The 17,417-nt window shown below is 39.7% G+C and overlaps 1 protein-coding gene across 1 annotated transcript in view; it reads left to right on the top strand.

The window, feature by feature from the left end:
• Window positions 1-17,417, top strand: part of CNX2 (cofactor of nitrate reductase and xanthine dehydrogenase 2) — a 53,876-nt gene that overhangs the window by 32,125 nt on the left and 4,334 nt on the right. Inside the window, exon 7 of the mRNA XM_090017866.1 lies at window positions 13,284-13,373. Within this exon, the coding sequence (XP_089873992.1) occupies window positions 13,284-13,367 (84 nt within the window). The 3' untranslated portion in view covers window positions 13,368-13,373. The remainder of the gene's footprint in view (window positions 1-13,283; window positions 13,374-17,417) is intronic.

Below are 17,417 nucleotides of genomic sequence, written 5' to 3'. Positions count from 1 at the left end.
CATGACTTATCAATAGCGTTGACATTAAAAAATGCTCAAGTCTTGCCAAATTTGATCATGCCGATAAGGCATGGGAATACCTTAAGAATATGTATTCCCTTAAAGATATTGCACACGTGTGCAACCTCCAAGAAAAAGTTCGAATGATGACACAAGGAGACAAAACTATTCGTGAATATTACAATGGGTTGTCCGAACTTTGGGAAGAACTTTCCCTTTTAGAACCAAAGTGGCATTGTGCCGAAGACATCGAGCTTCGTCAGAAACAACTCGATGCTGAACATTTTTACCAGTTTATCACTGGATTAAGGCCGAAATTTGAAACCACTAAATCGGACCTACTTCACGGGGGAAAAATTCCTTCTATTGTTGAAACTATTGAAGAGTTAACAATGGAAGAAAATCGTCTCCGGAAAGGTTCTTTAAAAATTGAAGATGATTCCGTTTTAGTCGTGTCTAGACCAGGGAATCATGTTCGATCATATAGGCCTCCTCACTTTAACTGACAAAATGGTGACTATGATAAGAAGAAAGTTATTTGTCATCACTGTCATGAACCGGGACACTACAGGCCACAATGACCCAAACTTAAGGAGCTGAGAGAAAAAAGAGCTGCAATTGCTGGATCGGAGCCTAAAGATCAGGATGCACCAGTTTCCCTGACCCAACTAATGGAGATTCTTCAACCTCTCATCAAAGGTGCCTCTTCCTCATCTGAAGCTTCAACCGGTGCAGCAACCTCATCTTTTTCTGATCTAGGTAAAATTTCTTGGCTTCTTGACTCTGGTGCATCTTTTCATATGACCCCAAATAATCAAAGTCTATCCAAATGTGTTAAAAATAAAACAAGTGTGTCAAAGGTCTTTACTGTTGATGGGACTTCTCTTGAAATAGAAGGAATAGGAAATTTTGAAAAAATTTATAAAACAATTTTTTTTATTCCAGAAATTAGACATGTTCCCAAATTAAATTTAAATCTTTTATCTGTATCTCAAATTTCTGATTATGGGTGTAATATTTCTTTTTCTTCTCATGGTTGTTGGGTACAGGATCGCCAGTCAGGCAAGCTGATTGGGGAAGGCCATAAAGAAGGACTCTATTACATGGATTTTTTGGAAATGCCGAAGAAAGCTTTTTGTTATAATATTCAAAAAATAGAGTTGGAACTGTGGCATAAGAGACTTGGTCACCCACATATAGCCAAAATCCAACATTTTCCAAATCTAGGGAAATTTTGTAACTCTGAATCATTTGATTGTAAAGATTGTATTCTCGGCAAAATGAAAAGATTACCATTTCAGAACAGAACCTTTTTTTCTTCAAGACCACTTGAATTAATACACGCGGATGTTTGGGGTCCTGCACCAGTAATTTCTAAAGGAGGATTTGTTTACTATGTTATTTTTGTCGATGATTTCTCCCGACATACGTGGATGTACTTTCTCAAACATAAGTCTGAAGTATTTTCATACTTTCAAACTTTTCATAATATGGTTAAAAACAAGTTTCAAAATGATATTACTATTTTTCGCACAGATTCAGGGGGAGAGTTTTTATCCACAAATTTTCAAAATTATCTTAAATTGCATGGCATCACACATCAAAGATCTTGTCCTTATACACCTCAACAAAATGGATTGGCAGAACAAAAACATCGCCATATTATAGAAACCACTAGGACTTTATTAATAGCAAATCAAGTCCCAAAAGACTTTTGGGCAGAAGCTGCCTTAACTGCCACCTATCTCATTAATAGGATGCCATCTTCTTCGTTACAAAATATCACTCCCATTGAAAAACTTATGAACATTTCTCCAGACTACTCTAGACTAAGAATATTTGGGTGCAAATGTTTCATATTTACTGACAAAAATGATAAACTTTCCCCTCGTGCGATTCCCTGTGCCTTTTTAGGATATGCTGAAAACCAGAAAGGTTATAGATGTTTTGACTTCAAAAATAATAAACTATGTGTCTAGAAATGTTTCCTTTCTTGAAAAGGAGAGCTTCTTTGATTTTAGAAAATTAAAAGACGTCACTGAGTACTCCTTTTTGCTAGATCTAACATCAACATCTGATGAATATGACCTTGACTGTAACTTTGATGATGATCAAAGAATTATTGATCTTAATGTTGAAATGAAGAAGTTCATAGAGATACTAGTATTCAATATTCCAGGCGACAAGAGTTTAATCCTCCATGTGCACTTGAGAAATATTCTAACATTCCAACTAGACAATCATCCCGAATCTCGAGGCCTCCAAGAAAGTTTGTATCATACGAGTCTTTCTCACCCACCTATAGGGCAGTTATTGCATTAATTCACTCATATGAAGAACCATCCACATATTTTCAAGCAAAAAATGATATCAAATGGATGGAAGCCATGAAAGCTGAATTAGATGCACTTGAAAAGGCTTCTACATGGAATATTCAAGATCTTCCTCCAGGGAAGAAAACTATAGGATGTCAATGGGTTTATAAAATTAAAACCAAGAGTGATGGTACTCTTGAAAGATATAAAGCCCGTTTAGTAGCCAAAGGTTATGCCCAAGAATATGAGATTGATTATGAAGAAACCTTTGCTCCGGTGGCTCGTATGACTACTGTCCGAACCTTAATTGCCTTAGCTTCTATCAAAAAATGGTCTATTTTTCAAATGGATGTCAAAAATGCTTTTTTAAATGGAAAGCTAGTTGAAGAAGTATATATGAAACTCCCTCCTGGTCTAAGTATTCCTAAGGGTAAAGTCCTTCGCTTAGAAAAAACTCTTTATGGACTTAAACAAGCACCAAAAGCTTGGTATGATAGGTTTAGTCGTGTTATGATTGATATTGGTTTTCAATTCTGTTTAACTGACACTGCTTTGTTTATTAAGAATTCTGATGCAGGGATCATTGTGCTTCTTCTCTATGTGGATGATATGATCATCACCGGAAGCGATAAACAGGGAGTTAAAACAATCAAAACACTTCTTAAATCTCTTTTTGAAATGACTGGTTTGGGCTTGTTGAGATATTTTTTAGGCATTGAAGTTGCTTATTCTCCTAGAGGATATTTATTATCTCAGACTAAATTTGCTTTTGATATTGTTTTCAGGTCTGGTATTACTGATGATAAGAAAGTTGACACTCCAGAAGTTGTTAATGTTAAAATGAAGATTGACGATGGAGAACTTCTTGCAGACCCTACTCCTTACAGACAGCTTGTCGGGGCACTTTCCTATCTATCCATTACCCGACCAGATATAACACATGTTGTTCATACAACAAGTCAATTTCAACATGCTCCTACTTCTGTTCATATGGGAGCAGTCATGCGTATTATCAGATACATTAAGTCCTCTCTTTCACGAGGACTTTTCTTATCTTCTTCCTCTTCTCTTGATTTAATTGCATTTACTGATGCTAATTGGGGAGGTGATCCCAATAACAGGCACTCAACCACTGGCTTTTGTGTCTTTTTAGGGGAATCATTGATCTCGTGGAGGTGTAAAAAGCAGCAGAAGGTATCTCTCTCATCCACCGAAGCTGAATACAGAGCCATGGCAACCACGACCATGGATGGCTCCGACGACTGCTTGCTGACATGGGAGCTGAAGCAACAAAGGCTTCACAAATGTGTTGTGACAACAAAAGTGCGATCTACATTGCCAGTAACAGAACATTCCACGAACGCACCAAACACATCGAAATGGATTGTCACTACGTCAGAGAGGAATATCTACACGGGATAATTGATCTGCCATATGTCACTTCAGAATATCAGTTACCAGACTTCTTTACAAAGCCTCTCGCTGCTCCCCGATTTCACTTTCTCTTAGACAAACTTTTGCTCATTGTACCGTAAGTTTGAGGGGAAGTGTTAAAATGTAAAACTGTACATATATGTATATATAATAATATTATATATATATATATAAATACATTTTTTATTTCTTTCTTTTATGTAATTTTTTTCCTTTATTTTTATTTTTTGTCTTTATGTCATCTAGTTCAGTTTGAACTAGAATGACTGTTGCTAGTCAAGTCCTGTCTAGACTTGACTAGCAATAGAGCTGTTGGACTGACACAGTCCAACAGCTCTTAATAGAGCTGTTGGACTGACACATTCCAACAGCTCTAAATAGAGCTGTTGGACTGTGTCCAACAACTCTATTGAGTCATCTTTCAGCTGTGTATATAAAGGGGTGCAGCCCCTCTTGTATTTCATTCCAATGCTTCTTAAGCAATTGGTTTTTCATATCAATAAAGAATATATTTTTATTTTTATTTTCTTTCCAGTTATACCCTTTTTAAGGGTTATGCTTTAGTGTCATTCTTGACACTTGCCCTTGTTAATCTAAGCTCGTGTTTCGAAGATCCCCATTTCATTTCACTACCACCTAGTGTTAAATATGTATATGTAAATGAATATATTTCTGTACTGTATTGTACCACTTGTACAGCATATTGTACTGTATTGTACAATACTGTACTGTATTGTACTGTATTGTACAACATACTGTACTGTATTGTACTACTGTACCGTATTGTACTGTATTGTACAACATACTGTACTGTATTGTACTATTGTACTGTATTGTACAACATACTGTACTGTATTGTACTATTGTACTGTATTGTACCACTCGTACAACATATAAATATCAATGGAAAGGGGAGAAGACATTACGCCCAACATTTTTTTCTCTCTTCCCTCTTACCTCTCTCTCTATCACATGGTATCAAAGCCAAGGGCGTGGTAATCACGATCATCTGGAAGGCCCCTAAGGACCTTGACGTGCGTTTTTGGGCGTTCTCAAGGAAAGTTTTTTTTTTCATCTTTTCTCTGTTGTTTCTCCGTTGAATCACTATATTTCGACGTCGTTTCTTCATTTCCTCATATCGTGCATCTTTTCCTTCTTACATATTCTGTTATCCCCAATTTTATCAACCCTAATTTCTGTTTTCCCCAAATTTGGGAACCCTCATTTCTCAAAAGTGCCTCTTTTCGCAAACTTCTTGTGATTTCTTATCTATTTCTTGCAATATAGTTGATAAATCGTACATTCTGCACGATTAACTAAAAAAAAATCGTGATTTCCAAAACTAAAAAATTTCTGTCTGTACGGTTCTGTCCGTACAACCTACGAATTTCTGTCGTGCTGTTTGATTCATCTTTGATCTTCTTCCTTATGGATTCTAAAATCAGCCCCGGATTTCTTTCTCAACTTGTTTCTCACAAATTAACTCATGATAACTACTTACTTTGGAAACGCCAAATTCTGCCGTTTATCCGAAGTCATGGTCTTTCCGGGCATCTGGATGGGGGATCACCCGCCCCACCTATGACTATTACGCAAGAGGTAACTGGTAATGATGGGAAGGTGAGTTGCATTGCTATTCCAAATCCTGCGTATGATGTTTGGTTTCAGAAGGACCAATCTGTGGTTGCCTATTTGACTGCCACGTTATCTGATCGTATATTACAAACTATCTCTGACCATTTTACTGCTGCAGAACTATGGAGACATCTTGCTCACTCTTATTCACAGGTTTCTGAATCACGTGCACTTCAACTGAAATGACAGTTCCAATCTATGCGAAAGGGAACTAAGACCATTACTGAATTTCTAGGGGATATCAAAATTATCATTGATCAGTTGGCTGCTATTGGATATCCTGTTTCTGACAGAGATGTTGTTCAACAGGTATTGGGAAGCCTTGGGCCCCAATATCGTATGTTTTGCACTGCATTACAGGTTGCCTCTACACTTCCATGCTTTGAGGATTTACAGGCCAAACTCCTACAGTATGAAGTTAGTTTGACTCAAGATCATCTTATTGATGATCCTCATCCTGTCATGTTTACATCTGGGTCTACCTCATTTCGTCCACCTGCTGCTCATATGGGCCGTGGAGGACTCCTTCCTACTCCTACTGCTCCACCTGCCACTAGAGGTACCCGTGTCCCTACTTGCTTCCATTGCAACAAGCGTGGCCATGTGAAAGCAGATTGTTGGCACAACCCACAGAATCGCAACAAGGCAGGGAGGCCAGGACCAAGAGCTGGACAGATGAATGTTAGACAGTTTCAGGGGCAGCCGCAGGAAAATTTTCGAGCACATCAGGGTACTGATCAGGAACAGAGTGCAGGGTTGCCACATGATGTGCAACAAATTCTGATGACTGCATTTAACAACATGAATTTGCGTCAGAATGATGATGGAGTTTGGTATATTGATTCTGGAGCAGCCGCACATGTTACTTCTGATGCAGGTAAACATTCCAACATGGTTCCTTATATTGGCACTGGCACTATTGTCACGGGAGATGGTTCCCACCACCCTATTTCTCATACTGGAAATGCATCTCTCTCTTTGTCACAATCTACACTACCATTGAAAAATGTCTTACTCACTCCTGCCATTGAGAAAAACATTTTATCTGTTTCTAAATTGGTTGATGAAACAAATTCATCCATGGAATTTACTCCGTCTTCTGTTTGTCTTAAGGACCTTCGAACCAAGAAGATGCTCGCTAAGGGTGAACGACGCGGAAACATGTACGTCTTCGAAGCAGCCCCCGGGACTTTGAAGACGTCATCTACCGTGTCTCCATCTTTTCCTGCTTATTTGAGTCAGTCTTCTTCTGTTATGCAATGTAATAAGCCAGTTTCTTGGCATCGTCGGTTAGGTCATTGTAGTCAAGGGTTCCTTGACAAATTGTCTTCTCAGGGTTTTATTCCCAAAGTCAAATTAGATCATAAGTGTCCTAGTTGTAATGTCTGCAAGAGTCATGTACTTCCCTTTCAAAGTATCAATAAAAGAGCTTCCAAGCCATTTGAAATTATTCACTCTGATGTTTGGGGCCCAGCTCCTGTTTCATCTCTATCTGGCTCTCGTTATTATGTGTTATTTCTTGACTCTTTCACTCGTTACACTTGGATTTACTTTATGAAATCTAAATCTGAAGTGTTCAAACTTTTCAAACAATTCCATGCTCTTGTTCAGAACCTTTTCAATTCAAATATCACTTATTTCCAGTGTGATGGTGGTGGAGAATACATATCTCATGATTTTAGTGAATATTTAAAGGACCATGGCATCACACGTAACTCCTCTTGTCCTTACACTCCACAACAGAATGGAGTAGCAGAACGTAAGCATCGGCATATTGTTGAAACCGCGTTAAGTATGATGCACAATATTGATATTTCTTTCTCTCTTTGGACTGAGGCCTTTCACACTGCAGTGCATATCATTAACAGGTTGCCTATGGAATTATTAGGAGATCAGTCTCCTTATTATTTGCTTCACGGTTCTCACCCTTCTTATGATGATTTGCATGCTTTCGGATGCATTTGTTATGTCCATGTGGATCATTCTTTACGTAACAAGTTTCAGGACAGAGCAGTTCAGTGCAGATTTCTGGGATATGCCGATGGGTATAAAGGATATAGATGTTATGATCCTATTTTGGGTAAGATTAAGGTGTCTAGAAATGTTGTTTTTGATGATGACCATTTCAGCACTTGTGATACTTCTCAGGTATATGAGCAAACTACTTATGATCCATGGCTTTGTGATACTTTGCTATATGACTCTATCAGAGATCCTGTTGTTGATGAACCAATTCAGTTTGAAGCAGACAACTCCATCATCTAGGATGCACCTTCACGGTTTTCAGGTTTGGTTTATGCCCGTCGAGGAGCCCCTTCAACTCCATCTCACGAGGCTCCCCCTCTTCGACGATCCACACGTGAAAGGCATCCTATCCATCGTTGGGTTAGTTACAACAATTTTTCTCTTGACTTTCAGTTGTTTCTAACCAATGTGGCCAAAGAGAAAGAGCCGTCTACTTTCCATCAGGCAGCCCATTCTCGAGCTTGGGTTGAAGCTATGAACGAAGAAATGGCAGCACTTCATGAATGTCATACATGGGATATTGTTCCTCGACCTGTTGATAGAAATGTTGTTGGTTCCAAATGGGTTTACAAGATCAAGCGTAAACCAGATGGTAGCATTGAAAGATATAAAGCTCGCCTTGTTGCACGCGGATTCACACAACAATATGGGCAAGATTATGAGGAAACTTTTAGCCCTGTTGTCAAAATTGGCACCATTCGTGTGATCCTCACTTTGGCACTTCAGCATGGTTGGTCTCTTAGCCAGTTGGATGTCAAGAATGCGTTCCTACATGGGGAGTTGAAGGAAGAGGTGTATATGGAGCAACCTCCTGGATATAGTGAACATGATGCGGCTACATGGGTTTGTAAATTGAGAAGGTCTCTTTATGGTTTAAAACAGGCATCTCGGTCTTGGTTTGAGAGTTTCTCCATGGAAATTCAGCAGCATGGCTTTTCTAAGAGTATACTTGATCATTCTTTATTTATGTATAAGAATGATCATGTTACTACTTGAGTTCTTATATATGTTGATGACATCATTATCACTGGGAGTGATGATGCACATATTGCCTTGGTCAAGTCTTTACTCATGGCCAAATTCAAGATGAAGGACTTAGGCCCATTGCGATACTTCTTGGGAGTTGAAGTCGATAGACAAGATGATCGACTCACTCTAAGTCAACACAAGTATACTCTTGACATTCTTCACACCACTGGTATGATTAATTGTAAACCTCTCAGCACCCCATCTGTCTTAAATCATAAGTTTAGTGCAAAAGAAGGCCAATTATATCATGATTCCACTTTATATCGCCGCATTGTTGGTATGTTGCAATATCTTACATTTACAAGACCTGACATTGCTTATGCTGTAAATCAAGCATCTCAGTTTATGCATGCTCCCACTGATTGTCATATGGAATGTATTAAGCGTATTCTCAGATATCTGAAAGGGACTATTGGAGATGGATTGCTCTATCACAAAGATGAAAGCTTCACTACAGGACACCGTTTACTTACATATTGTGATGCAGATTGGGGTGGGGACCCTGATGAGCGTAGGTCGGTTTCAGGATATTGTGTTTTTATTGGCCCAAATATTGTCACTTGGAGTAGTAAGAAACAAAAGGCCATTGCTAAATCCAGCACTGAGGCAGAGTACAGGGCAATGGCAGCAGGGACAACTGATGTCACTTGGGTACGGCATCTTCTTCAAGAGTTGAATGAACCTATCTCTTCCTCTCTGCTTTTATGTGATAATCAAAGTGCCATTAATATTTCTTTTAACCCTATTCATCATTGTCGCACGAAGCACATTGAGATTGATCAGCATTTTGTTAGACAAAAGATTGAAACAGAAGAAATTGAGGCTTCGTATGTCAGATCAGAAGACCAAGTAGCAGACATCTTCACCAAAGGATTGGTTAGTCATCAATTTTGGTTACTTAAGGGCAAGTTGAGCATGATTGAAGATCATCCTCAACTTGAGGGAGGCTGTTAAATATGTATATGTAAATGAATATATTTCTGTACTGTATTGTACCACTTGTACAACATACTGTACTGTATTGTACAATACTGTACTGTATTGTACAGCATACTGTACTGTATTGTACTACTGTACTGTATTGTACTGTATTGTACTGTATTGTACAACATACTGTACTGTATTGTACTATTGTACTGTATTGTACTGTATTGTACAACATACTGTACTGTATTGTACTATTGTACTGTATTGTACCACTCGTACAACATATAAATATCAATGGAAAGGGGAGAAGACATTACGCCCAACATTTTTTTCTCTCTTCCCTCTTACCTCTCTCTCTATCACACCTAGGATAATTTCTGATAGTCCCGTCCCCTAACTATGATGACTGGGTACACCGAGTCATTTGCCCGAGTGATTGTTAATAACCTGTCCATCAGAGTTTTTATACCAATCCATCCTCACCCTTGACGGAAATAAGAGGCGAATGGGCGCATCAGGAGTTATTTAACTGATGCCCCATTCTACATGTTCTTGTCTTTCGACTCAACTCGAGTATATTGCTTGTGAAGATGAATCATCACCATTTATGTGATTCCAACAAAGTTTTCATCGCACATTTTAAGGTTACCACATACCTCTCATCCTGCTCATCGTAGTACAAACAATACCGTACCTGTCTAAAAGTACGGCTACGATGAGAGGGGTATGGGTTTCTCAAAAGAATACCCAACACAAAGACATGATATAAATAACTCATTTTGACATGTTTAGTCTTTTGAAACAGAAATACAACATCCATGATATAACATCGCCATGAATCTGAAACACTTCTCCCAAATGCACTAACTTGGGGAAGTCTAGTTGCACATTTCGCAACTCACAATACTTTCAAGTTTTGCTTTGCAAGACTGCGTACTCGAGAAGCCGGAATCCGTGCAAGGAATCCTCTTCTCGAGGTTGTAGCATCCATACACAAATTCACTTCTTTTCCAAAAAGAGCGAAAAATGGTATGCGCTCTTGCGCGCCCTGCAAGGATTGTATTTATGTAATCACATGTATCAAAATGCAAGCCTGTGCACTAAAGCGCAATGGCAAAGTAAAGACAGAAGCAGTAAATGTAAAAGCAAAAGCCTGCGCACTAAAGCGTGGTGGCAAAGTAAAGACAGGAACAGTAAATGCGAAAACAAAAGCCTGTGCACTAAAACGCGGCGGCAAAGTAAAGACAGGAACAGTAAATGCGAAAGCAAAGCCTGTGCACTGAAGCGCGATGGTAAAGTAAGGACAGAAATAGCAAATACGAAAGCAAAGCCTGTGCACTGAAGCACGACGACAAAGTAAAGACAAAAAGCAGTAAATGACAGGAAGGAAAAAGACAAGGATCGCGAAATCACGTCCTTGAGTTAAAAGCGTACGTATATACATATACATATACATATACATATACATATACATATACATATACATATACATATACATATACATATATACATGTTTTTGTCCATTTTTCCATTTTAATTTTAGTTGCTTAATTTTAGTTCGTCCATTGTCCTTTGCGCAACTTTCTCCTACCTTGGGGAGTCTTAGGGTTGCGAACACCTTTGAATGTAAGTGACGAAGGACTCGGGCCTCGGGGCACGAGTAGGATCCATTGTGCGAGTTGCGAAAGGAAAAACGTGAATACACATACAAATGCTCGAAAAGAAACAAATGCTCGAAAACTCCGAACAGGGAGAAAGAGGGGACTGAGCTCACTCGGACAAGTGAGCTCGCTAGGCCCCTAACTTGAAACATAAAGGGGTCGACCACCAAGCCGAGCCCGGCCCGGCCCCGCCTGCAAGCACAAAGGGGCGAGAGTGGGCTCGGTTGTCTGGCCGAGCCCAACTGAGTCCCGAAAACGAAAAAAGGGGTGGGGGCGGGCTCGACTGTCAAGCCAGACCGAACCCTAGCCCGAAAGCAATAAGGGGGGGGGGCAAGGGTGGGCTCGACTGTCAGGTCGAGCCTGATCTTGGCCGGCAATAGAAAAGGGGCGTGGGGTGGGCTCAGCGATCAGGCCGAGCCCAACCTCGGCCCGACAAGGGAAGACAAGGAGGGAGGCAGGGGCTATGCCCTTGCTTGCCGGAAAACACAGAGGCAGGGGCAAGGCCCCTGCCTGACAAAAAGGAGGTGGCGGAGGCAGTGGCCTACTGGAGAAATAGAGAGGCAGGGGCAAAGCCCCTGCCCGCCGAAAAACTCAGAGAGGCAGGGGCAAGGCCCCTGCCTACTGATAAACCAAAAGGCGGCAAAGGCGTCGCCCCTGCCCACCGGCCGAAAAGCCAAGGAGGCAGGGACGATGCCCTTGCCTGTTGGCCGGAAAAAATGGAAGAAGGTGAAGAAGATGAAGACAACAAGAGGGAGGGGGGGGGTTTACTTGGAAGAAGACCGGAAAGGGGGAAAAACCCACGGTCGTCGACGTCGAGGTGGCCGCGGCAAGCAAAGGACACAAGGGAGAGGGAGAGGCGAGCCGGGGGAGACGCCGCTGGTCTGGGTTTTGCTGGCGAGGGCTCCGACGTCTGAGGGAGGGAGAGAGTAATCGAGAGAGAGAGAGAGCAGGGAGGATTCAGTGCAGGGGGTCCGGCCGCGGGTAGCCGGAGGACGAGGAGCGAGAAAAGCGCGGGGGGAGCGAGGTCGCAGGGAGAGAAGGCAAGCGAAGGTGGGAGAGGGGAGCGGCGTCGTGGGGGGGAGGGTTTCCTCTTCTACGAAAGAGGAAACCCTCCCTGCATGTCTATTTAAAGGCATGCAAGGGGGTGACCCGGGTATGGATCTGGGTCGGATACAGATCTGACCCGGGTCCGAATATTTTTTTTCCGTAAAAGGCACGGGCCTTACAAGAAGTCATTCTTTACATCAATTTGTTCAATTTCCCAACCGTTACAAATAACTAATGAGAGCACAATTTAAAGAGTTCTTGCAGCATGAGATTAGAAGTGTCATTATTATAATCCAATCCATACTCATGGTGTATGCCCTTCTGCTACTAGCCTCACTATGTACCTTTTAATGCTACTATCAGATTTTTATTTGATATGATAAAGCCTACATGAACCCTCTCACATTTTAATCAAAGGGTCTAACTTTCATGTTCCACATTTGTATAATGCAACAATTTCTTCATTCATGGCTTCAATCCATTTAGTGTTATCCTTAGTCGCTATAAAATCATGATATATGAAAATATACTAAATATGATGCTAAGATTCTAAATTGAATTGCAAAATTCTCATAGCTACCAAAACACTATATAGGATACTACGACTTTAATAATCATGTTTGGGTGGTTGATTTGAAACAATTTTCACTTTCAATTGCATTCTCTTGATCATCTGCACTACTGTTTCTCCTTTCCTCACATATTTCAGTGTTGCTAGCCAATGCGTATTGCATATACACGAGCAATATCACTTTGGCTGATTTTCTATTTCAACATTGCTTGGAGAAGATGAAATATTATTTGGAAATGAACTATTATCTGGCACTGAGCCTGTCTTAGCTCCATGTTCAGAAGAACCATTAATAGGTTCAGCTATATTTTCTAGCAGAAATTGCTCAGCCTAAATGTGTTTCGTTGCCTTAACCTTTGACTCACAAACTTGCTTTCATAAACAATAACATGACGCAAAAGCAAATGGTTGCACAAATATGGACACTTCCACACAAGGTGAAATTATCACAAGTAGAGCCATCCACATGAACATAACACACAAAGCCAAGTGCTTTAATGAAAGTGTAATCTGTATTTCTGGAGATTTTTATTTTTTAAGTTTTGAAGGCATATGTATAAAAGACTTCTGGCCAAGGATCTTTTCTAGCCCACTCACATTGCAATTTATTTCCTTCTACATTTTTTTCCCTTCTATCAGGTGAAAAGAAAGAAATCTGCTCATGCTGGAATGCTCGATCTTGCAAAGACAACAAACAGACCGATGATACATATTGGTGGGTGAAGCTTGGTAAGTGTAAATTAATTTAATGAGAAGTTCCATTAGGAAAGGTTGGACAACATAGTTATTTCCTTATTAGAATATAGAATTTGAATGGCATTGCATCATCTTACCAGTCTTTTGAGCTTCTTCCTATGTCACATGGGTATGGGTACGAGTACAGGTACGGAGGGTACGAGTACAGGTACGGAGGGTACGACACGGCAATTTCAAAAAATGCGGGTATGGGGACATGGCTATATATATATATTAAATATCACATAAATACAAAATAAATTCAAAATAAGCTGAATATAATCTAAATATACATGCTATATCTAAAATATATATTATATACTGAAAATATAATTATAAATTGAATACAAACTTGTATGTACGGTGGGTAAAATGGTGTGTCCAGGTGTCGACGTGGGTTGACACAGGGGACACACATGTTGACACAGGTACAGGGCAAATTGGAGTGTCCGTGTGACATAGGCTTCTTCAGATTAGATGTATGAACCACACATGATAGTTTTGCCAGTCATAGATCTTTAAATTCAAGTGCTATTGTTACTTTTGAGTATTTATTTTTCAATATCAGTATTGTTTTTGTTAGTATTCCTTATTGCGACTTGTTTGTCTGTGATTCAGTCGGAGAATTGTTGTGAATTGTAGTCTTGATTGTGGATGCAGAAATTGAAGAGAAAGACATAATATTAGGAGAGCATAGAGAAAATGTTAAAAGTTTTCATGCCAAGAGTGTAGATGCCATGTTTTCAGCAAAATGTTTTGCTATGTGCCTTCAACTGAACTAATGAATCTTTTTCTTAGGAAGAAGATATTGCATTGAGGTTTACTTTCTTCTTTAGTATAACAGCAACACATGAAGAAACATGTGATAATATGCTTGTTGCACTATGTTGATGAGTATAATGATGGATGAAACAAACACACACACACACATAAAATATGCATGGAGACACACTGCATTATCTTGCTTGTCATACCTGTCATTGTCAATCTATGAGATCAGCTGGCAACAATTGCACTTTGGAATGGTGACTCTTTTTTGAAATCCAGAAGGCATTCTATCTCATATGTTCCCATGGACCCCAATACATTTCTTCATGTAATTATTGTCATTAAATTTCTGAAATATGATGCTCATAAATTTGGCAAAGGAAATTATTTTCAGTCCTCAAAAAAGAAATAAGTGACACAATTTTTTGATCTTTGCATCTCTTTCTGGCTCTGGTAAGTCACTCAATATGTTGAAAAATTTTCATATCATCAAAATTTCAGTTGCTTGTGGAAAACTAGATTTTTTTGGGTATAATATACAGGGTTATTCCCATTTTTATTTATCTGTTTTTAAATTATGGAAGCTTATAATGCTTGCAAGGTATCTGGCTGAGGTCTCACGACCTTAATATGGGATTACTAGAAGCTTTGGCTCAAGTTGATCAGACTCAATGAATTTCCTGGTTGCAAGATTTGTAATGTTTCTTTCCTACCTTTAAATGAATTGGTGCATCTATGGCCTTACTATTCAAATTCCAGTGTGTGTGCATTCATGTGTGTGTGTATAGATTCTTCACACACACGTGGTTGTGTGTGTGTGTATAGATTCTTCACACACACGTGGTTGTGTGTGTGTATAGGTATGTGCCTTCATGTATGTGTGTGGGGGTGCATCCGTGTGCACACGCTTACCTGCTTGCACGTCTGGGTGTGTGTGTGTGTGTGTGCACATGTGCATGTGTATTTGTGCATGAACACGTGTGGGTGTGTATGGGAACATGTTTGAGTGTGTGTGCAGGTGTGTGTGGGCACATGCATGCATCGAGCATGTGTGTTTCTGTGCATGTGCGAGTGGGGGTCTCTTGTGCGTGAATGTTTGTGTGTGTTTGTGTTTGTCTGTGTCTCTCTGTACATGTGTGCACACATGTGTGTTCATGTATGTGTGTGCATGTGTGCGTGTGGGTGTGTGTGGGAGGCACGTGCATGTGTGTGCATGCATGTGGCTGTGTATTTGTCTCTATGCATGCATGTTTGTGTATGTGTGTGCACGTGTGTGTGTGTAGGTTTATGCCCAATGTTGAAAAGACTTGGTCCTAAGCCTGACATATTGGATATTGTTAGGTGTGGGTTGGAAACTTGGGATGGTGTTATTGAAGCCTTAAGAGAGCATGAAGAGACGCATACAATAAAAGGGGAAGGCGCCAACACAAGTAGAAAACTTCATTCGTACTCATGAATGAGAGTGTACCCTCTTATATGGGTTGACCTCTCTAAAGGGTTACAACGGAAAATTAACATGAAGAACCATTTTACAAGTTTACCCCTTACCTATGAGACTATATACAAAAGAATAAAGACTAAGTAAAAGCTAAATTACATATATGTTTCAACACTCCCCTTCAAACTTGGAGAGATGTAATGGAATCATTCCAAGTTTGGAAAGGAAAATATTGAAATGAGTAGGAGCCAAACTTTCGTAAACACATCTGCAATATGACTCTTCGAGCTCACATGATTCAAAGCAATGATTCCATATTCATAGGCCCTTCTTATATAGTGACAATCTATTTCAATGTGTTTGCTCCACTCATGAAATTCTGGATTCCCTACAATATGGATAGCACTAATGTTGTCATAATACAACTGAGTTTTATCTGCACTAGAAATTCCTAACTCATTCAATAGCCATTATATCCAAACTATCTCGGCTGTGACTTAGCCATTGCTCTGTATTCTGCTTCTGCACTAGATAAAGCAACCCTATGTTGTTTCTTGCTTTTCTATGAGATTAAGAAACTTTCTAGAAAAACACAAAGATCAGTAGTAGAAAGCCTATCTCGGGTAGAACCTCCAAAGTCAACATCACAAAAAGCCAGTAGCTCTGTGTCAGGAGTACTCATAAATTGACTGACTGCATAGGTAATGTCTGGTTTGGATATAGTCAAATATATAAGGCTTCCAACTAATTGCCCGTAAATGATTGGATCTTCTAGCTCAACACCATCAATGACTCACATCTTCAAATTTGTTTCCATAGGAGAGGTGTCTCTTTTTTAGTCATCTGCCAATCTTGCCTTCACCAAGTCTGTGACATACTTATGCTGAGACAGAAAGAGGCTCTTTTTAGAGGATGCTATCTCCAACTCAAGAAAATACTTCAAACACAAGTCTTTCATCTCAAACATGTTAGCCAACTTATGTTTAGTCTCCTTCACTTTTTCCATATCATCTCTTGAGTGTATCATATCATCTAAATAAAGAAATAGTACACATTTTCAAGCATAGAAGACGACACAAATAAAGAAGGGTCATGATGACTCTCCTTAAAACCAAGTGATTTTACCGTTGAGCTAAACTTCTCAAACCATGCCCAAGGAGCTTGTTTTAGTCCATATAATGCTTTGCGAAGTCTACAAACCCTACCCTTTGGATCGAGTATCCTTGAGGTAGTTCCATATATACTTCTTCTTTCAGGTCCCCATTCAAGAAAGCATTCTTGACATCTAATTGTCGTAGATTCCACTATCGAATTGCAACCACAACAAGTACTACTAGTTGTCATGTGTTCAATAAGAGCAAAGGTTTCAGCAACATCAATTCCAAACCGCTGACTATAACCCTTAGCTACTAACCTTGCCTTGTATCTTTCAATTAACCCATTATCTTATAGACCCACTTGCTTCCAATAACATTTTTTCTGGTAGAGGTTTTACCAACTCCCATACCTGCATTCTCTCAAGTGCATCCATCTTGTCAGCCATAGCTCTTTGCCACTCCTCTTTGCTCGCTGCATCTGCATAAGACTCAAGCTCAACATAAGAATGGATTAATGCAAAAAATGCACGATGTTGAGGAAAGAAAGACTCATAGGATACAAAACGAGGAGGGGTTGAAGCTCTAACACTTCTACGTACGTGAGAGAGATTAGGAAAAAAAGATGACGATTTAGACAGAACCTTTGGTGATCAGATTCAAGTGACTTGGGAATAGGATCAAAATTGGCCTCTTCTCTTCTCTTCTCTGAGATTGCTCCTTCACTTGATAAAAAGA

Source organism: Nuphar pumila, chromosome 9, assembly GCF_984573655.1.
Source record: "Nuphar pumila chromosome 9, dmNupPumi1.hap1.1, whole genome shotgun sequence".
In the NCBI taxonomy this organism is placed as follows: Eukaryota; Viridiplantae; Streptophyta; class Magnoliopsida; order Nymphaeales; family Nymphaeaceae; genus Nuphar; species Nuphar pumila.
This window is presented reverse-complemented; position numbering and strand designations above follow the sequence as displayed.